This window comes from Bos javanicus, chromosome 1, assembly GCF_032452875.1.
Source record: "Bos javanicus breed banteng chromosome 1, ARS-OSU_banteng_1.0, whole genome shotgun sequence".
In the NCBI taxonomy this organism is placed as follows: Eukaryota; Metazoa; Chordata; class Mammalia; order Artiodactyla; family Bovidae; genus Bos; species Bos javanicus.
The window spans coordinates 77,814,668-77,837,560 of NC_083868.1; the positions used below are offsets into that span (position 1 = coordinate 77,814,668).

General features: G+C 37.0%; 1 protein-coding gene across 6 annotated transcripts in view; it reads right to left on the reverse strand.

Annotated features, from left to right (window-relative positions):
* The window catches only part of TP63 (tumor protein p63), a 272,844-nt gene that overhangs the window by 158,630 nt on the left and 91,321 nt on the right, over window positions 1–22,893 (reverse strand). For all 6 annotated transcript variants that reach the window (XM_061413145.1, XM_061413140.1, XM_061413130.1 and 3 more), the window contains exons 2-3: window positions 5,581–5,709; window positions 4,826–4,958 (exon numbers count right to left, since the gene is read on the reverse strand). In XM_061413145.1, coding sequence (XP_061269129.1) covers window positions 4,826–4,958; window positions 5,581–5,709 — 262 coding nt within the window. The remainder of the gene's footprint in view (window positions 1–4,825; window positions 4,959–5,580; window positions 5,710–22,893) is intronic.

Sequence of the window (22,893 nt, forward strand, 5' to 3'; positions counted from 1 at the left end):
TCTCCAGGCAAGAATACTGGAATGGGCTGCCGTACCTTCTTCCAGGAGGTCTTCCCAACCCAGGGATTGAACCCACATCTCTTTACTTCCACTGTATTTTGGCAGGCCTGTTCTTTACCACTAGTGTCACCTGGGAAGCCCTGGGAGAAATCATGATCTTAGATAATAATTTCTAAAAATCCCTAGGGAAAAACCCAATTCAACTAAACAGGGTTTTCTTCAAAGTACAAAGACTAAAGAAATGCAAAAGTAAATGTCATATAGTTTCCCATCCATCATTCCAGGAAAACCTTTAAGTGTCGATATCATTATCCACCTCTTAAGGACATGACAGGCATGCTTAGACAGTTGATAAATAAGGCAAAGCTGAGATATAAAGTAATACAATAGACAATAGGATGAAGAACTAATAAGGATCTTGGAAGCATAGTCTAAATTATAACACTTTTTTGAGAAATCTCATTCAATTCATTTGTTAATCCAATGTATTTCATTCTTCAGTGACACTAAAATCATCCTAATGAAGAAGGCACATATTCTCTGTAATTCAAGTTCTCTTTGTTCATATAAGAGCAAAATATTATGACTCCACTTCATGACTAGTTTCTAAGGTGAAGGTAGTTTTAAAAATCAATAAAAATGTGATGACATTCTCAATTTCAAGAGTTTTGTCCTTGATAATCTGACAAGTAATTTCATGTTCACAGATTCATATTTCTTGCATAGTGAGAAAATGTTTGGCATGGATCCCAAATGTTTTTTATTATATGCAAGAGAAAAGCAATTTATGTGCAGAGTTTTGTAACTATTTAGCTATTAACTTATATACAAAAAAGTGAAAATATGCTATCAAGTAATGGACTAAAAGAGCTTCACACCAGTTGCAACAGCTCTCAGTTTAGAAGGACAAGGAATCTCAGAGGATCCCAGTTCTTACTTTCTAAACCAGAACACCAGTTACTATTACATCCTGAGCTAGTCCACCATTTTGTCATTCATTTAGCTAAGGACTACCATTATTATCTAGTCTTACCCATGTGGCCTCTTCACATGGATGCCTATGAGGATGTCAGAATTGTCCTAAGTCAAGGGAAAACCCAGGATTCATGCAGAACTATACTTTAATAGCAATGCCTCAGTTCTTTGGAGATAAAACAGAAAGACCACAGAGAGGCAAATGTATGTAATAAGTTCAATCTCACTCTACTTGCACATTCCTTTCAATACAGTTGTTTCCAAATGATTTATTTTGTTTCCCATACTGGCAAAACTCCATTTCATTGTATTTTCCAGTTTTTCCTAAATCACTTCAATTCTCTGCTCCTTGCAAATGCTTCTATTCTGCTCTTATATCCTGATTTCTTGTTACCTTCAATCTGACACAGTTAATTTCAAGCTCTAAGCTGCTGGTGAGTGAGAGCAGCACTCTGTTTCACTATTCCTAGTTAGCAGTGGTGTCCTGTGCCTGCCTCCCCAGAAGAAAGAAAGGTATGGAGACTCTCTACTGTATGGCTCTCTCTTGGCTGAAGAGTGGAGGCTTTCCCACACAGGTAAACCTCAATCTCATAGAAACAGAGGTACTCAAGAAGAAACAGAGGCCAAATTCTACTCAAATGTATTACCATAGAAAAAGAATAAGAAAAGATTGCATCCAATAATGTGGGCAAAATACTGACACTGCTGATGACTATGCATATCATCCTAGAAAAGGGTTTTAACCACTTTTTCTTTTGATTTATTAAATTTAATTAATTTTTAATTATTAATTCTATCAAAACAATGATAATAATTTCTAACTCATGAAGTTCCAGAAAGGATTAAATAAAATATTAGATGTGTTAACCATCATCTGATATTGAAGCCAAGAAAATTTGTAATTCTGACATCTAAGGGGAACATTTAAATCACTTTCAAATGGAGTACTCTCAGTTTCAATGAGCACCAGGATAAATGAGCATCAAAAAAATCAATTAAAAAGAATCAACATCAGGCATATAGATTCATAGCCAATGCTCAGGAAAAAAAGTTTGAATATAAATGAATAATCCTCTCAAACTTTTCTTAAATAATAATAACCTAAAAAACAAGGCAGTCCCGTCTTAGCTAAATAAGACACTGGCTACAAGAGCAATTATGTCTATGACTTTCCTTGCCTTTCTCTCTTTCCTCCTTACCCTCTTAGAAGATCACTGTATAACTTAGCTGATTCTTCCTTAGATACTCAACTAGGTTTTCTCCAAAGTTTCCTTTAGCTCTTTTGTAAAAGCACCAAAAGTAAAAGTGTTATTTGCTCAATTATGTCTGACTCTTTGTGACCCCATAGACTCCAGCCTGCCAGAACCGTCTGTCCATGGAATTCTCCAGGCAAGAATACCGGAGTAGGTAGCCATTCCCTTTCCAGGGGATCTCCCCAACCCCGGGATCAAACGAGGGTCTCCTGCATTGCAGGAGGATTCTTTATCGTCTGAGCCATCAGGGAAGCCCACAAAGCACCAAAATAAACTTTAAATGACTGAATCTTTATAACTCAAATGGCAAATCTGAGTACTTTCAAATAGAAGTGGGGAAACAACGGAGGTAAAGGAGCACAACACTTTTTATACTGATCTACTATAATCAAAATGGAAGGAATACAAGAGAAGAACAGGACAGAAAGTTTTGCTGTTGTGAATGCTGAAGCAGAGAATGGTTCCCTGATTGGTGGTATTCTAGAACTTTGCTACCCAATACACTACCAACTAGCTGCACGAAACAATTTAAATTTAAATTAACTAAAGTTACAATTAAGTTCCTCGTTTGCACTAGCCATATTTCACACGCCCAAAGGATTCACATGGCTAATGGCTACTGTGTTGAACAATAGAAATATAGGACATTATAGTCACTGAAAAAAAAATCTTTTGGACAGGGCGATCTTAAAGAGAACATTTTACCTTTTTTAGATAACTTCCCAAGTCTCATTTCTTATGACTTTAAAAATTCCCGAGGGCCTACTATGGGCAAAACATGGCAAAAAAAAAAAAAAAATACTGTGCATGACAAAATATGACACTTGTCCCCTTTAGAGATAGAGAAAGAAATAATATATCATATTAATATTATACAATAAGTCTTATGATTAAAATTATACCTAGATTGCTTCTGTAGAATAATCTCTAATTCAGACTGGTAGAGAACAGTGGTATGGAATCTTTTCCTAAAGAAGGTAAGGCCAGCTTGATGCTGAGGGATGGAGAGGAAATGGCTAGATACGAGGTGGAAAAAATGAGATGTTCTCAAGGAGAAAATGTCTAATAGCAAAGGAGAAACAGCATGGCACATTAAAAACCCATGTGCTTCCGTATGTGAGAAGATAATAATAACAGGAACTGTAAATGAAAATACTTCGTTCTGCATTTTAAATTAAATAACTTTGACCTGCTTTTATGAGAAACAGAAAATCCTTGCCTGGAGAGAATGTAAGAAGACACAGAGCACCAACCTAGGGAAACCTATCAGCGTAAAAGGTGATATTATTCAATGAATTGGGACTATCCGAATTTCTAAATCACTGTCAAATCAGAATTTATATATTTATAAATATTTATGCTTAATTATCATACATTCCCAAGCTTTGAATTACTTAACCTTCGATTTACCTATCAGTCTCTTTTCACTAGATCAAGGATAATTGAGAACTGAATCCATATTAAGATGGAATGGGCCAATGAAGAAGTGTATTTTTCATTTATCAATTTGGCGACAAAATATCAGTGTATTTGTAAAATTACAATGTTCTATTTTTGGCCATTTCCTCTTTTCCCCCAACCTCCTCTTTTTCCAATATTAAGAAGTACAATCTATATAAAAAAGTACACAGTGAGAATTCCAGTAAAATCTTACATTGAATCAGAAAGGCAAGGGTATACCAAAACATCTTTCATCTGTACCATTCCTTCAAATGAAGTTACCTGGTAATCGTCCCCAACTCCAAAAAGGAAAGGCGTGGTACATTATAAGGCGCTCTGTTTAATCACATCAGCAGACACTCTATGACACCCCACCCTCTTTCTCTCTTTTACTTTCTATTTTTCTACAGGTTTTTGTTTGCTTTTATACAGGAAAAGTAGCCTGTATAAAAGCCTGTAGCACTTGTGGGATGAATGAATGATTAAAAAAAAGAAAAGAAAACACACCAGTTAGCATGATGGATTGCACAAATACAAGAAAGTCCACCTAAGTACCTTAGTAAAATGTTTTACTATCCTTAACCTGTATACTCCTTAGCTGCCTGGGAGGTGTGTACATGTAAGTTCTTACCATTTCATAACTGAGGTCTAAGGTCATGAGTGACCCAGTGGTGAAGTTAAAAAAAAAAAAAAAAGAGAGCCTATTTTAGATATTAGCTTCTCTCCTCTTACTCTATTACCAGGTACTTGAATCTGTGTATTTGTGTAGAATTTACTTCATCCTCCTTCATTTAAAAAGGATAATTCTATAAGAAAGGCAGTTTGCCATAGAAGAAAGTGCTTTGGATACAATTCAGGACTTGACTTTGGTTCTGTCTCCACCAGCTGTGAAACACTGGGAGGAGCAATTCAGATAAAGAATGCAAGGAATTACTTCCAATCCTCTTCTCCACACCAAAGGAAACATATACATTATGCAGAATTGAGGCATACTCAGAATCCACAGCTCTTAACTATTTCTCTGCTGACCACAATGACTCTCTCTCCAATGGCTTTGACCATTCAGAGTCACCTGCTTTTTTATGTGCCATGGAAGAGGTATAAGAGAAGTGGATAGCATGGCCCACAGATTTAAAGGGGAAGCCCATGCCACTCACCCACATGGGGTCACCCAGGTCCGAGTCCTGCATGCGAATACAGTCCATGCTAATCTCAATCTTGTTTGTTGCACCATTTTCTGATGGTTCATCCACAAAGTTCAAGTCAATGGGCTGAACTGAACAGATGGGTCTGCCATAAAGGAAAACAAAAGTGTGTTAGGTGTGGAGAGGGACTAACACACACTCATTCAGTTGGTAACAATGAGCTCTTTTTGCTTTAAAATTGGCAAAGCTCATTGGTTGGAGTCAGAAACCCTCAGCATGAAATCTGGCTCAAATACTTACCAGATGTGAAACCTCTGGCATTCCAAATCTAAGCTCCATTTGTAAAGTAAAAATCACTGCCCTCATCAAAGAATCACTAGGTGGAACACAGAATAGAAGGAACGAGTCAGAGATGTATACTAATCGTATGGGTCCCCAATACTCTGATATCGTTTCATCTTTCCCTTAATTTAGTTAGGTGTCCCAGCCTAATCTTAAGGAGATAATAATCCTTTTCCCAGCAAGGTATAATGAACAATAAAATTTAGTGTTTCACTTTCTCAGAGATTATTTACAGTAAAAGTATATGAGAGTCTTTAACCCAAAGGAATGAATTTGAGTATCAGAGAGTCATTGGGGAAGTTATTTTGGGTTAGGTAGGAGATTCATTCTAAAAACATGCCTTCATAAGCAGTACTTTGACTATCCACCACTACCTATTTATAACAGTTCACGTAAAACAGCTTTTTTGCTTATTTGATACTTACTGTTCCAGAAAATCCCAGATGTGCTGGAAAACCTCTGGACTGAGGAATTCACTTGTCTGTGTGCTCTGGGACATAGTGGATCGGTAATAACTTTCTTTCCAAGAGAAATGGGCTGGGGTTTCTACAAACCTTAAAAGGATAAAAATGAAACTAGGGTTACAGTTTCTGTATTAATGAGACAGAATATTAAAATTAAAACATAGTCAATCAAAAAGTGGAGTGAGTAAAGTTTCAAAAACATGCCGGTATACACAGCAAATTTTACGAGTTAAGCAACTGGTATCTCTTTAAGCAGTGGCAAGGATCCCATTTTGCCATTAAAATCAGGCAATCAAGACTTCTATCAAAGGTCTATTTCTTAACTAGAAAAATTACACTCTGCACCTCCACTATCCAAAATCTACATCCTGCAGATTTCAAAAAGAAAATAAACATTCCCTCACTAAGTCTGACAGTGAGTCTAACCTATTATTAAGCCCATTTCACAAATGTCTCAATTAATTATCTGCCCATTCAGCCTCCAGCAAGTAAAAAGAAAAATCAGAAAATAAAAATGAGTTTAGAAATCTTAAATTTTACCCTCAGCATAATTACCCGTCTCATAACTCCATCTTAGAATCAGGCCCAGGGACAATAAATTCAAACTTTTGAATTCAATTTTTTTTTTTTTATCACCAGTTACACATCTTAATGTATGCGTGGGTGGTTTTTAATTGGAGTGTAGAATTTTATGTCAGACCAAGGGATAAGCAAACATCTGAATATACTACAAATGAATGGTATTTCTATTTGCTTCATTTTCTTATAGGGTCCTCAAGTTTGCTTTTACTTAAAAAAAAAAAAAGAAAACTTGATCCTTATACATGTGAAGGAAAACATCAGCTTTCTCAGGTGATATAGTCTCCAAATCTGCATTCTATCTGCATATCTCACCTTGAATGTATGTGATTCATTGTGATTATCAGTAGACTAATTTTACTCCAGGATGAATTTAGCTAAGCTCTTAATCATTACTGTTAGTATAATAAAGAGTTAAAGAAATAGTAGGATAGTCAATCATTTTAAATTTGCAAATGAATGCTTTAAGTCTAGTTATATAGTAGAAGATAATAACATTAGTTGATGGTTTTCAAGCTTACAGAGAGGCACATTCATTTACTAAAGTCAGATATACAGAGAACATCTATTATTTGTCAGGAAATTAATGGGCACTGGAAATAAAAGTAAATAAGACTGTTTCACCCACTAAAAGGTCCTGGTAAAGAAGTTAAAACAGGGGGAAAATCTCTAATAAATGTGATACAATGTGCATAACACTGTAAAAGTACAATGATGATATATACATCTCATCTGATAGATCAAGGAAAAAGCCTTAAATGATGAGAAGAAATTAGTCAGGCCAGATAAGGACTAAAGTTACAGAGTGAGCAGTGTGTGACGCTATTAGCCTAGTGTAAAAATTTGGGGCCGAGAATGCCAGGAGATAAAGGTGGAAAGCAACATGTTGTGACATGTTGTTTTAAAAGCTTAAATTCTTCTGGTGAATGTTGAAGAATTTTGTAAGATAGTTTTAAGCAAAGTTTATATTTTGAAATAATTATAGTCACATACAGTTATAATAAAAAATAAAGAGCATATCCACGTACCAGTTACCCAATTTCCCCAATGAGGAGTAACATCTTACAAAACTGTCATATAATATCACAACTAGAATATTGACATTGATATGATCTTATTCAGAAATTCTAATATGATTGTACTTTCCTTTGTATCTATGTGTGTGTATTCATTTCTATACAATTTTTTTTTATCACATACGTAGGTTACTGTAGCCATCTCTACAGTATTAAAGGATTTGAAGCATGAGTTTGCCCCAGAATATGTCTTACATTGATAAATCTAAAAGTTGTATGGAGGAAGGATTTATAGCTTATCGGTTTATGGACAAAGTTATTTATGAGGTTGTTGTATAAGTCCAGATAAGACAGCAGGACGATAGAAGTGGGGGTGGAGAAGATGGGGACAATTTTAATAATTAGTGAAAAGATCAAATCACATATTGTTTATATTACTGATGGAAGAATAAGGAATAGTAGAGGCAAAAATGACTTCAAGTTTCCAACCTTATTGAACTCAGTGGTTGATGATTCCATCAACTAAACCAATGAATACAGTTGGAATATCTGGCTTGGAAAGAAAGGAGAGATGATGAGTTCCATCTTAGCATGTTAAGTTTGAGGTACCAATGGGATATATTAAAAGTGTAGCACTCAGTTGAATAAACCTTATGGGAGAGAAACAGGCCAGAAGTTTAGAAACAGAAATCCTCATCATAGGGTGAAAATAATCCATGAGAACAGATGCAATAACATAGGCAGAGCAGGTACAAAGAGTAAGAAAGTTAACCTGATGGAGGTGGAAATAAGAGTGGACTATGAAAGTTTACAACGTTTTTCATGGGCCCATCCAGGAAATCTGTCTATAATTAGAAGAGCATCTGAAAATCCAATATCTTTACATCAACAGAGTACATTCATTTTCTTTATTTCTTTTGGGGAAAGGATCCAGACTTGGTTTATATACTCCCAACTAGTGAGTAGAAAGGAAGTGAAAGTTAATAAATCTAATACTGACTTAGAGTTAAGATTTCACCCACAGGTGACACTTTTGAATATGTTTATGTTCCTTCAAATAAGACAGAAGGAGAAGGAAGTGGAGAAAATAAAAACAATTCCTAAGCAGTGAAAAAAAATGGAGGTAAACAAATGTATGAATTATTTCAAACTCCAAAATGTACATGGACCCACAAGCACATCCCTAATATTCAAACACTTTAACACCATTATTGGTAACCTGACAGCCAGGTGAGTACTAGAAGGTAAACTCAGCAGCATGAAGTAGATTCTCAGTGATGTTCAGTGTGTGACATTTAATATGAAAATTAGTACAAGTTTTTTCTTAAAGATGGCAGAAATGTAGCTATAGTTTCTAAGAGACTGACAGTTAACATAACCTAGATCTTAAATAACAGACAGTATGGGGCTGACTCAAAAAGAAGAAAGGAGCTTAGATGGAAGTTAGACACTGTCACTCCCCTCTGAAACAGAGAGAAAACATATCATTGACTCCATAGTCACTTAGGATTTCTACTTCTTTTACTATTTCTACATGGAAGTTCTGGTTTCTCTCATGCTTAACTCTGATATTCTTTTGTTTCATATTTTCCCTTTAGTTTCTCTTTGATTTCTAAGACCTTCCCTGTATCTCTGATGTTACAGCTAACCAGCTCCATCCTCTTGAAAATGCCCCTCAGTTATGTGAGCTTCAGTTTTCTTGAATGTTACATAAAGATCATCATCTCTACTCTGCTGCCTTTCAAAAGCCTGCCCAGACCTCAGTGCTCTCCAGCCCACAGCGGATTTCCTGGTTGCTTATTTGGAATAAAATTTTTCTTTAAATATTCTTGGCCTCTTGGTGCATCTCGCAAATGCTAGCTTTTTAATTGTGTAACGAATGACAAAGAATTTTAAATAATTGAAGGCTAAGCCTAGATCTCCATCTTTGCAGATTGATAGTTCCTCGAGGTTAGAGTGGAATGAACACGGGTATTGGAGTGAGACAGACTTGGGTTCAAATCTCAGTTTTACTGCTGACATTCTATGAAGCCATGGCCATGCTACTTCATATTTTTGTACCATACATTTTTCAGCTATGCTTCCTTCACAGAGTGGTTGAAGGCCTTACTTGAAAGGTTTACCTATAGAAAATGTGTTATATGTTTTTGTTTACACAAGCAATGATTGTATTTACATAATTAATACACTGATTCTATTAGATCAAATACTATATAATTTGTATCCAGGCAATACTTACTAAACTATGCTACCTAAATAGTGTATTTGAAAGGTTTGTTAAAGTTGCAAAAGTGTCACATAGACGTATTGATAATTGCATTAAACTGGAATCATCCCTCATTTCAATTCATTTCAAAGCTTTCATTCTGTATCTGTATCCTTGGACCAAAACAACGCCCCTATCACCTCTCACTTTCTTCTAGGTCACCTTTGTCTCAGGCTTGCAATATTAAATTGGGCAGCTTCCTCCCTCAGGGCCTCAAGCATCAAGAGGGCTTTATTTAAAATGATGAGGGTGGGGTGCGGTATAGACTGGTGGTTATCAAACTATTTCATGAAACCCTAGGTGCCTCAGTGTACTCACATATGTAATTAAATGGCCATATCACTAGATGTCCAGAAACATACCTGTCCTTAATACAATGAAGTTTGACTTTTGTCTGTTTTCCATGTATTAGGGCTCTGAGCAAGATTTCATTTGAAAAAAGGATTCTGTTTAAAAAAAAAAAAAAATCAATCGTCTAGGTTTAAGGATCTCCAGGGTCTCTCTTCTGCAAACCCAATATTGATTTCCATTTGTGAATAAACATGCAAAACATTTTTGAGAGAAAGGAAGGGAAGTGATCAGCTGGTATCAGAAGAATGAAGTAAGTCTTACCTATCTTCTAATGGTTTGCCTTTGGGTGAAATCTCTGTATTAATTCAGGGCTTGCCTGGTGGCTCAGTGATAAAGAATCTGCTTGCCAATAAATTCAGGAGACATGGGTTCAATCCCTGGGTGTTGATTGGCCTCAGGAGCAGTCCAAATCACAAAATTTCTTTTGTATTTTTAGTTCAGAAACATTCCCCTGCTTTCAGTTTACTCTGAAATAATAATATCACTATTAATTGTCATGCTTAATTTTAAGGATGCTGAAGAGCACCTTGATGTCTTTTAGTAAACTGCCTCTTTATTGAACCCAACAGTGCCCAAGAGCCCTGGAGGAGTAAATTTATTCAAATACTTGAGGTAAACTCACTTCCTGGAAGTCACCCACATAATCTAAAGCAGGCCCATTAAGAACTTTTTTTTGGAAGGAAATATTTTCTTTTCAACTTCATGTTGAAAAATGACCAGTCTGTTCCTTCTCTTAAAGCCAAACCCATCTTCCAGCTTCACTTTTGACAAACAAAGCTTAAATGGATAAGGGGAAAGAGTGGGAGAGATAATTTAGGAGTTTGGGATTAACATACATACACTACTACCTATAAAATAGATAACCACCAAGGACCTACTCTATAGCATGCCCAACCCCCAAATTTTCTCAGTAGAGTCAGTGTATCTAATGTCAATTCACCAGTTTTTAACTCTGAGGTGATCTTCCCTCTCTTAAGTACTGAATCTTCTAAGACTCGTATTTTGTGCCCTTCTTTCAATCATAGGCATTTTCTGCCTTAATGGTAAGGTTTCTCTGATTTATAGAGAGAAATCTTTTCTTACACTCCCAGTTCCCACTGAACTTTCTTCTTACCTTCATTTCACTTGTCAGAATTCTCTTCTAACCTGCATATGACCATCAGTCTTTCCCAGACAGCATTTTTATCAGGTCACTTTTCCCTGACTCAGAATTTGCAGCCACTCATCTTTGTGCCCTAGACAAAATCTAATCAGCTCTGGCCCATCATTCTCTTTATTCTTTTGAGAAGACCCTCTTTTCTAAAACATTCAGCCAGCTGCATTCTACATCTTGCTTGTTTTCAGCCAAGAATCTTTTCAGATCATGATCTCTTATATTCCACTATCTTCCCACAAGCTTTATTGTTTACATTTACCAACATTCAGTAGAAAACTCAGCTCAGAAGGACTACTGCAATAGACTGAATGTTTGTGTCTATCCCCAAATCCATATGTTGAAACTTATTGGAGGTGAGGTCTTGGGAGGTAATTAGGTAATGATGGTAAAGTCCTCATGAATGGGATTAGTTCCCTCAAAAAGAGGCTCCACAGAGTTCTCTTGCCCCTTTCACTACGTGGTGAAGTTAGCAATCTATGAACAAGGACGTGAGACCTCATCAGACATCGAGCCTGCTGGTGCCTTGATCTTGGACTTACCAGATCCCAGAACTGTGAGAAATAAATTTCTGTTGTTGATAAGCCATTTGGTGGTATTTTGTTATAGCTGCTGGATGGGTTAAGCCAGTGACAATATTTTTTTGTGTGTTTGAGTTCATTTCCTCAATTTGGCACACTTCAAGTACTCTTTCCTTAGTTAATTCTTTTATAATTTACTCATGTTGAAATGGCATTGGCCCAACTAACAAGTAAGGAATTGGAAGTCAAGAACCACGTTATTAATTTCCTGGTTCTTTACAACACAGAGTTGTAGAACAACAATGACAACAAAAAAATTGGAAAGGGCTTTATTTCTCAGCATCTATACTTTCTATAAATGAGGACTCACAGGGGTTTTATTGATAGTCCCATATGAGTATAAAGGTCTAGAAGGACTGTGGGGAAATTGAATCAGAGGAATTTTCTTAATATTGAGGAATGCACTAGATTGAATTTAGACCAATAAATTCAATAAAATCATTCTATAAACTTCTATATATTTTTTTCAATCACTTATCTGCAACTGTATTATATATTTATTGGTCTATTGACATTTCTCCATCAGAATGCAAAGTTACTGGGAGCAACCATTGCTTTGTTTGCTTCTACATCCCCAGAACCTATTACAGCATCTGGAAATGTAGGCTTCCACTGCTTTCTGAAAATATCTCATTCCTATGAAACCTTTCATAAGGTTTCATAAGCAAAGAATATCCTTTCCTTTCTGAAAGTTCTTGTTATGCCACTTCGCCACTACTAAAGAACTATGTTAGTATTGGTTTTCATGAAAGAAATCTAAAAACTTTTTTTTTGCTTTTAAGAAAAAAGCCATAGGGACTTTTCTGGTGGTCCAGTGGCTAAAACTCCATGCTCCCAATGCCAGGGGCCCATGTTCAATCCCGGGTCAGGGAACTAGACCCTGTATGCTGCAACAAAGACCCAGAGTAGACAAATAAACTAACAAACAAAAATATTTTTAAGAAAATAAAAAAGTCATTGCCATACTAATATAGGTATTTTTGTACCCCTCGCCTACCACTTCCTCCAAATTTCTAATATTTCAATGTTGGTTATTGCCTTAGCTCTACTTAAGAGATGTGAGAAAATTATAGTTATGAATGAGTAAGAAACTTCCACATTATAGTCTCCCAAGACAGAAAATTGCATGACTATGTCTTTGTACCCCTACAAGTACCAGAATTCCTGACATAATAATATAGCATTTATAAACATTTGATGAATGAATGAATGGCCTTGGTTCATGCAAACTAGCATAGTTAGTATACAAATACAGATCAGATTGACTCTGAAGTCTTCACTCTTTATGACAAATCACAAAGATTTCTAAAGGAGGGAAGTGGATGTTTTGTAGCAATACAAGAGACAGAAAAAAATTCAAAACCAAGAATGGAAACAAAGAGACGGGTATATCCTCAGAAACGGGTATATCCTCAGAAGCCCCTGAGGACTTTGCTGTAATGATACAACCCAATGAATAAGGTTTTCAGTGGTAACTCTGAGTCATCAAGCATTTTCATGGCACACACTTTCTTGGTTTGGTGGTGGTCTGACTCTTATGACCCCATGAACTGTAGCCTGCCAGGCTCCTCTGTCCATGGGATTCTCCTGGCAAGAATACTGGAGTGGGTTGCCATTTCCTTCTCCAGGGCACCTTCCCAACCCAGGAATCAAACCCAGGTCTCCTGAATTGCAAGCAGATTCTTTATCAACTGAGCTACGAGGGAAGCCCTACTCTTGGTTTAGAAGGACAGCAGAGTGTGTATGCCTTATTTTCAGAAATATCTACATTATGATATAAAAAGGAAAAAATGCTATTTAAACAGTTTATCTAAAAAACTTACCTACGTGGAATGACATATTTTCTAAGGGATCCTTGTTACATAAGTTTTTTTTTTTTTTGCTAAATCATTATGGCCCTTTGTGGTTCCTGTCTGATCAGGATCACATCTTTTGTTAGATTCTAGTTTTTATTTAGTTTCCATTGAGTGGTTGGTTGATTGTTCGAGATAAGAACATTATTTATTTCAGTTTTTAGCTTTTGTGGCTTCACAGTATAGCAGAGTATCTGGTACAAGGGTTGGGTGGGGGCCAAGTCAATACTTATTGAAGTAAGTATTTGGAAAGTTGGAGTAAAAATAGCAGTGCCGATATCTAGAGCAGAAATAACAGTTAATATTTGATTGTGTCTATGGAGAAGGCAATGGCACCCCAATCCAGTACTCTTGCCTGGAAAATCCCATGGATGGAGGAGCCTGGAAGGCCGCAGTCCATGGGGTCGCTGAGGGTTGGACACAACTGAGCGACTTCACTTTCACTTTTCACTTTCATGCATTGGAGAAGAAAATGGCAACCCACTCCAGTGTTCTTGCCTGGAGAATCCCAGGGAGGGGGAGCCTGTGGGCTGCCGTCCATTGGGTCGCACAGAGCAGCAGCATGGGCAAGGTACTCTGCAACATACTTGGCATACATTAATCTTCATAATATCATGTAAATATCAATATTACCCCATTTTCCAGATAAGAAAACCGAAACCTAGTCATGCTTTTCCTCAAGATCACATGGTAACTGGGAAGATGGCAACTAAACAGGTCTTAAGGATTTGACTTCAGAGGCTCTATTCTGTTATTTACAAAGTCAGTCATTTTTGGAAAGTTATTCAGCCTCTCTGAGCCTCAATTTCTATATCTGTCACAGTGAAAAGAGAAGAGTACCTATCTCTTATAGAGAGGGAAAGCCTCGGATCCTGATTTTAGGAGGTTATTCCACTTCCCCAGCAAGGAGCAGTAAGTGTCAAACTTCACTGCTCTACAGGTCTGTATTTGGAAAATACAGAGTCCCTGTCCATACCTCCAAGAAATTCTAGTTCAGATAATCTGGAGTGAGGTCCAGGAACCTACACTTTAACAAAATGCACATGAAAACACACAGCTTTGCAAATCTCCTGAAATCTATTCTGTTGCAGTAGTTATCAAAAATAGAGCACCTTGAGAAATCTGCATTTTCTCCAAATCTGTATCCTTAAATAGGTATTATCACAGTCTTATTCACTAGGATTTTTTTTTTTTATCACTCAAGTAAAACAGTATGGTATAATAATTATAATTACTGTTATAGAACACATATCACATGTTAGGCATTGTTCTAAATGTTTTACAGATAGCAATGCTTATAATCTACCCAATTACCCATAATAAAGTGGACTATCATTATCCTCATTTTTAGAGATGAGGGAACTGAGGCACACAGACAACTAGTAAGTTCCCCAAAGATGCACACTTGATAAGAGAGGGCAGCAGGCTCTGCAGGCTGTGCTATTTACCATTACACTGTGAGGACTCTACCAGGACAGAGGTCAGAGCTCCAGCTTACAGGTGATTTGGGGCAAGTTTCTGACCCTCTATGGGATTTACAGTCCTCCTCTGTGAAGTGAGGAGGCTGACACTGATGATCTCTAAGGTCCTCTGGATCCAAAATTACATTATTCATTCTACAGGAGGCTTTTGACCTTGTTATCTGACGGACCAAGGCCTTAGAAATTCTGACTGTAAAACACTCCCACTTCTAGAACTGTCCCATTATTATCTTTACTTTACCTGCCAATTCAAAAAAACTTCCTTCTGAGTAATCTGTCCTTTGCCATTCCTTCTTGCTGAGGAAACCAAATATTTTTCAGCCCAGAGCCTGTAGATATGTCTTTACAGTTTCCTTCGAAACCCTAAAGCCTTTGCTTAATCAGGCTAGCAGAGTGCTTCCACCTGAGTCCCTTCAAACCTCATTACCCTCCCCAATAGGCCTCTAGCCTCTTGCTCTTTTTTTCCTCTCCTCTTGAGCAACGGCCCTCTTCTGGCCTAATTCATCCTCAGTAACATCTCTCCAAATTGTCCACCTTACCTTTCCACTTGTGTGCTGTTGGCCTATTCGAGGCTGAATCTTTCATCTTCTTTTAGTCTTGTATTTCTCAAACTTGGTTACACAATAGAAGACATGAGATGCTCAAAATATAGATGGATGGGCACTCCTGCAAACCAATTAAATCCAAATTCGGCAGAGTAGAATCTGGCCAGGAGTACTATTTAAAAATTCAAGAGTCCCACAAGAGCTGCTAACGGGAGGCGTTGGTTAAGAACCATTGGCGTCTAGCTCCAGGGATTCTACAGTGGGGAAAATAAGCAAATCAGAATCACCTGGGCTGCTGGCTGACCCAGACTCCTAGAGAGGGAAGTCTGGACATGCAAAGCAAACAAGGGGACAGCCTACAGGAGATCTAGAGAAACTCCTTCAAGAAGCAAAGTTCTAGCTGAACCTCTAAAGCAAGATGTTTCACTCTGCTTTCCTGTCATCCATCTTCACAGAATAACCCAAAGCTCCTATTGCATCTTGCTCCAAGTTAACATTTCTAATCATAAAGAACAATGCAGAGGAAAAAGCACTCAAGGGTAATATGCATATTCTTTTGTTGCTGTAGACTAACTGGCTGGGTAAGTTTGGGGGAAACCCCTTTTTCTTACAAGTCTTGATTTTCCCCCATATGTAAAGAGGAAGGTTATTGGATTACTAGATAATCACCCAGCTTCCTTCCTATTTTATTATTCTACTGTTTTAAGGCTCCAACCCTATTGTTCCTTGACTATTATACAACCAGGCCCAGTTTTGCTACATTCAGCTGACTTCGATACAGAGCTATTTCTGACCTTGGGGAAGACTGCCAATTGCAAGTCAACAACAGGGCTGCAAAGACTTTGTGCCTCAAATTCCCTCACTATGGAAAGAACCACTGCTGCCCCAACTGCAGTTCAGGCCTCCCCTCCAGAAAAGTTTTCCTTCTTGTGCTCTCTGATAGCATCCCCATCTGATAACAATCTCCTCCTTTGCTTCTGGGCCTCCCAATTCCTATAGGCAGCCTGCCTTCATGAATGTGACTTGGAGAGACCGCCTTGTCTATGGACAGGCCCTTTCTCTCCCCCTGCAGCTGCCCAGGCCTACTTAGAAGGTGGTTACAGAGTGGTGGCAGTTTTGCCAGGTGAGCCTTGGATATTTGCTTGCTTTGTCTTAGTGTGAGAGGGCCAAGTCTATGAGGAGGTGCTGCAATGGTGAATATGAAGCAGAGAAGTGGTAGTTAGAGTCTCTCCCTTTCCTCTCCCTGCCTTCTTCCAGTCTTTAATGACGAGGTATACTATATAAAGGAGTTGAAGGGAGAATGGCCTCTGAGGCTGTCTACAGTGATATCCTTTCTGGGTACTGTGTATAAATATGTGTATTTTACAAATAATTGCAATAAACTTAAGCTAATAATGGTAATAAAAATCATACAGGTAATATTTGACTGGATTTAAAAAAAATAAAATCAGGAATGTTGATGGATTTTGACCTGGTTTTTAGTAGCCTAGATTTTCCTTCTTTGCCCTAATTCAGAAGTTCTTACTTCTGAATTTGGGAATGGAAGAAGGAAAAAAAGGAAGAACTAACTAATTTAGCATGGGTAGTTTGATCAATCTGCAAAATAAAGTGCTCTGAGTCAGAGGAGACAGTGTTAAAAATGAAAACTTTATAATTTGAGCTTGCTGGGGTAGGGGGATTTGGGATAGCAAAAAAGATGAATAAAGTGTAATATGTGAAAATGTGGGAAGAATAAAGAAGAAAGGAACTTGCCATTCAAGGTTATGGATTGTGTCTTCTTTAATATCCTTCTAGAGACAAAGAATAAATGAGAATTTTAAGAAATGAAATGAATAAAAATTCTTTTAAGTTCTACTTGATGACCCTGTGCTTCTTAAATGACATCCCACTTAGAGATCAAATCCAGGCTGGTCATAGACACAAATAAAAGAAATGAAAATTATATTAAAGGCATTTATCTAAATTTCAGGAAAGATTTCAAAAACAGTAAGAAAAGAAGAGGCCATAATTCCATAGAAAAAGACTCTCAAAGGAAATTTTACTTAAGAAAAATGGAAGGGTTTCATCTACAAAAGAGGTCTATAAACTACTATCTACAAATCTACCATTTCCTGTTTCTGTAAATGAAGGTTTTGGAGCAGAGCCCTGTTTAGGTGCAATATATGGACAATGTCACACCACTCTGCCAGAGCTGAGAAGTTATGACAGAGGCTGTGGGGCCTGCAAGGCTGCCAATATTTACTATTTGACCTTTTACAGGAAAATTTTGCTGACCCAGACCTACAAAATAAAATTTTAACTGCATAATCCTCAATATTTCAAGTCATAAAGGGGAGATGGGGTAAGTGCGTATCAGATAGAATGTTTATAAAAATGATATGAGGACATAACAGGATTTCAGATAAATTAGACTTGAAAGAGCACCCATGAAGCATGAAGTACGGGCATGTAACCAAAGGAGGACAGGTGAGCCTGATGGGGGCTGTACACACAGATTAGGAAACTGAGGACTCAGAATAAGCCAACTGCCCTCCTCCAGCCCAAAAAAGCTACAGATATGTTTTAAATTAGGTGATAAGCACAAATTAAAAAAAAAATTATTACCAGGAGGAGTACAGTTTCTCTAGGTACAAGTCCCCTCGCTGCCACCAAACCAATTCAGAAAACTTTTATTTATTTATTTTTTCAATAACCAGTTTTTGAAATATAATTAAATTACAATTTTGTGTTAGTTTCTAGTGTACAACAAAGTGATTCAGCCATATACATATATATATATGTATTATTTTTCTGATTCTTTTCCACTATGGGTTATTATAAGACATTTAATTAGTTTTCTGTGCTATACAGTAAGTCCCTATTTATTTTATACATATTAGTGTGTATAAGTTAGTCATCAAAACACTATTTTCTGGACTGGTTTTTCCCTTTTGCACCTACAGGTTTTGCCTTTGCCACTATTTTTTTCTTGCCCATCCTCTTCAATTCTAGCAATTGAGAAATCTTCCTTTTCTCATTCAGTCACATCTATGGCTGAGAGACTGGAGAAAGCAACGGCACCCCACTCCAGTACTCTTGCCTGGAAAATCCCATGGATGGAGGAGCCTTGTAGGCTGCAGTCCATGGGGTCGCAAAAAGTCGGACACGACTGAATGACTTCACTTTCACTTTTCACTTTCATGCATTGGAGAAGGAAATGGCAACCCACTCCAGTGTTCTTGCCTGGAGAATCCCAGGGATGGGGGAGCCTGGTGGGCTGCCGTCTATGGGGTCGCACAGAGTCGGACACGACTGAAGTGACTTAGCAGCAGCAGCATGGCTGAAAGACATCCAAGTTCTTCATAAGGAACATTTAAATAAGAGATATTTGTTTATCTAAATCCTTCCCATATTTCTGTTTATGTTAAATATGCCTCTTTCATAGCTGTCTGCAACAGGTGCTTTTTCCCCCTTTCTGATAAGAAATTCAAGGTAAATTTCAAAAGTATTTCCACATTCAGTCTCACATTCATAGATTCTCTGTCCCCATGGAAAGCCAAATCACTCTTCGTTGGCTGATTTCAAAATGGTATGTTTCTTTAACCATGTGATTATTTTCTCTAGTAGATTTCTAAATAATACAGCAAGGATCTTTTACGCAGCCTGTTTAATGTCATTTATGCGGTATTCTCAGGTTTTTTTTTCCCTGTAAACATTTTGTTCCAAATAAACATAAGATCACTCTTATTCCAGGAGTTTGCGTTTTCTTCAACCATGGCTTTCTGGTCGCTGCAAAGTTGTCTCTGGTTATTTCTTCCAGACACTTGGAAATCAATGTTTTTGAAGTCCATTTCTAGATCTGCTTATGACAGCTCCTTGTAGTTTATTCTCTTATAAATTAGCACTTTCTTTTATTCTAACATGCATAACCTACCATCTAATTATCCCCTTGTGTTTTTAATCTGCATTTAACGATTTTTGATTTTAGCTTCCTGGAGCCTGAGGGGAAAAGCAGACATAAAGAGTGTTCTCCTTTTCTACATTAATACATTTTTTGATTTGTTCCCTTGCATATATTCATTTCTTTCTACTAATTCTATGTCTTCCCTTTCCAAACTTAAGGTGGAGACTGACTTTTGGAAAGAGAAAACTTTCTCTTTGGAAAGGAAAGGACACTCAATCGTGTCCCACTTTTTGCAATCCCATGGACTGTAACCTGCCCAGCTTCTCTGTCCATGGAATTCTCCAGGCAAAGAGTACTGGGGTGGGTTGCCATTTCCTTCTCCAGATGATCTTCCATATTCAGGGACTTAACACAGGTCTCCTGCATTGCAGGCAGATTCTTTACCAACTGAGCCACAGATTGGAGGCTGGATCTAATTTTAAGTTAACAGGAAAACAAAACAGAAAAAATTACTCTAAAGAAAGGGACTTATCCAGCGCAGAATATTTATCCTCAGACCTAATTCCCAAATTTTATGGAAACAATAAAGACTTTAGGAATTGGACAATCATGATTACTTTTGATTAATGAGATCAACCTCATTTAAACAGTATATTTGTCAGCCTGACTTCAGATATTCTCTGTGACCTGCAGGCTTGTGAGGTCATGTTGTTAGTGTACTGAGCCTCCAGGCAAGAACACTGGAGTGGGTTGCCATTTCCTTCTCCAATGCATGAAAATGAAAAGTGAAAGTGAAGTCGCTCAGTCGTGTCCGACTCTTAGCGACCCCATGGACTGTAGCCCACCAGGCTCCTCCATCCATGGGATTCTCCAGGCTTAGGAAAATTTAAATTCAGCTTATTTGTGTTTAAAAAGCTATAGCTACAGTTATATGAAAGCAGTGTATCTGTTTCCATTTCTTATTTCATCCAAATCCTTTTAGAAGCAGTAAACTGTTATCTCTACTTATGAACTCCACATCTTTGTTTTCAAAAACTTTATTCATTTATTTATTTTTGAAAGTTATTACCTTGGTCACAAGTATTACAATGACACTCTGTCTCAAATGAATACATGATTTGATCCATGTGAAAGATAATACTTAATGCATCTTTGTTATGAGATTATCTATAATTGGCCCACATAATAGTAGGTATTTGTGTATTAGGAAGGTTATTGAATAGTAGTAATAATTATTGAATTTCACAGATGCTGAAATATGAAAGTAGCTTTAATGCAGAAAACATTATGTGTGTATGTCCACATTTCTTGATTTGGTGCATGTGTACAGTTATATTTCAGAGGTTATTATGATCTATGGTTTAAAATAGAGCTAATGATACTTGGAGATTCTTACAACTCTTTCTGGGAGGAAACAAGTGGAATGGTAGGTAGATGGAGAGAATAAAAATTGCAAAAAAAAAAAAAATAGATTTGTGTCACAATGGGAAAAGAATGTTAATATGATCACTGTTATTTTTGGGGGGTCATTTTCAAAGGTGCACCTGCAAAATTCAAGTTATCATAACATTACTCAGTCTAGTCACAATAAGAGTCATAGATTTCTTGCATCTCCAGTGTTTAATGATATTAAAGCGAAAAAGTTCCTTTTCTTTTTTATTTATTTTTTAATTGAAAGATAATTGCTTTACAGAATTTTGTTGTTTTCTGTCAAACCTCAACATAAATCAGCCATAGGTATTAAAATTCAAAATAATTGAGGAAGGACATAAAATGTTCAAATGATCACATTGTTTCCACAATGTGTCCAAAGTCCAGTGACTGAGAATTTGAGAAAACTTTTAGGATGTAAACTCATTACAACAAAATGTTCATGGCAGCACTATTTACAATAGACAAGACACGGAAGCAACCTAAATGTCCACTGATAGATGAATGGATAAAGATGTGGTTATACATACAGTGGAATATTACTCAGCCATTAAAAGGATGAAATAATGCCATTTGCAGCAACATGGATGAACCTAGAGATTAATATACTGTGAAGTCAGTCAGACAGACATATTATATTGCTTATATGTGGAATTAAAAAAATAATACAAATGAACTTATACACAAAACAGAACTAGACCTACAGATATAGAAAACAAACTTATGGTTACCAACAGGGAAAAGGATAGGAGGATAAAATAGGAGTTTGGGATTAACATACACATACTACTATATATAAAATAGTTAACCAACAAGAACCGTCTGTACAGTTCAGGGAACTATGCTCAATGATTTGTAATAACCTATATTTTGTAATAACCTATATTTTGTAATACATATAATAATGTATACCTGAATCACTTTGCTATACATCTGAAACTAACACAACATTGTAAATCAATTATACTTCAATAATAAAATAAAAGTGGCAAAATCTATATTCATGAAAGGGAGCATTATACATAAAAAGGAGCTATCCAATACAATTAAAGATACAGAACCTAAAGTTCCATAGGTCCATAACAGGAGCCTGGAACACTAGTAGGAACAGGAATTTGGGAATTCTGGTTTTGCCACAATACAGATGGTTGACCTTGAACAAGTTACGTATGCTTCCTAAACTTCAGTTTTCTTATTTGGAGAACAGAGATACAAACACATGATGTGTTAGGTTGCTACAAGAGTAAAGTGTTTAGTACAGTACTTGGAAGGCACTCAATAAAAGGGAGGTAATGGTTATCCCTGTTGTAAACTGTGGTCTAAAGTTAAACCCTCATCCCCCTGGGAGTGATGAATCACAGGGGTTATACTGAGGGGTGTGATTCAGTTCCCAGGAGCCTCAGTATTCATAGGGGCACTGAGTTATTTCTCAGACAACTTTATGGTCTCTTGATTTTTTTAACAAAAGAAAAACAAACAAATCAAATTGTTGCATAGAAACTTATACAGTAATAAATCTTTACTATTCTGCATTAGGGTTCATTGTGGTTTAGGTGCAGAACCCAAATTCTTCAAATGGCTAACTGTTCTAATTTTTAGCACCAGATTTCTATACCATAGTGGCTGGACTGCAAACCACCAGAGAGATGGTGTCAGACTCAGTACTTATGACCTTATTAAGGGTATAAAGTCATTTACCATAAATGGCAGTAGGAAACTGTAACAACTGTCTGCTGACTTACCTAGTAGGTCTTTGTTGATCAAGACATATTCTCCAGAAGAATTAAAGTAACACATTTGTAGGTAGGTCAAATGTATCTTCCCTGAGAACTTCATCTTTTAGCTGACCAGAACATACCTTACCTGATTTTTTTTTTAGAGTAAAAGCTAACTACAGTGAAAAATAAATGCCATAATTTCAAAACAAATGACACAGTCAAAGTTTACTTCTCATTATACAATGGCACCCCACTCCAGTACTCTTGTCTGGAAAATCCCATGGATGGAGGAGCCTGGTGGGCTACAGTCCATGGGGTCGCTAAGAGTCGGACACGACTGAGCGGCTTCACTTTCACTTTTCACTTTCATGCATTGGAGAAGGAAATGGCAACCCACTCCAGTGTTCTTGCCTGGAG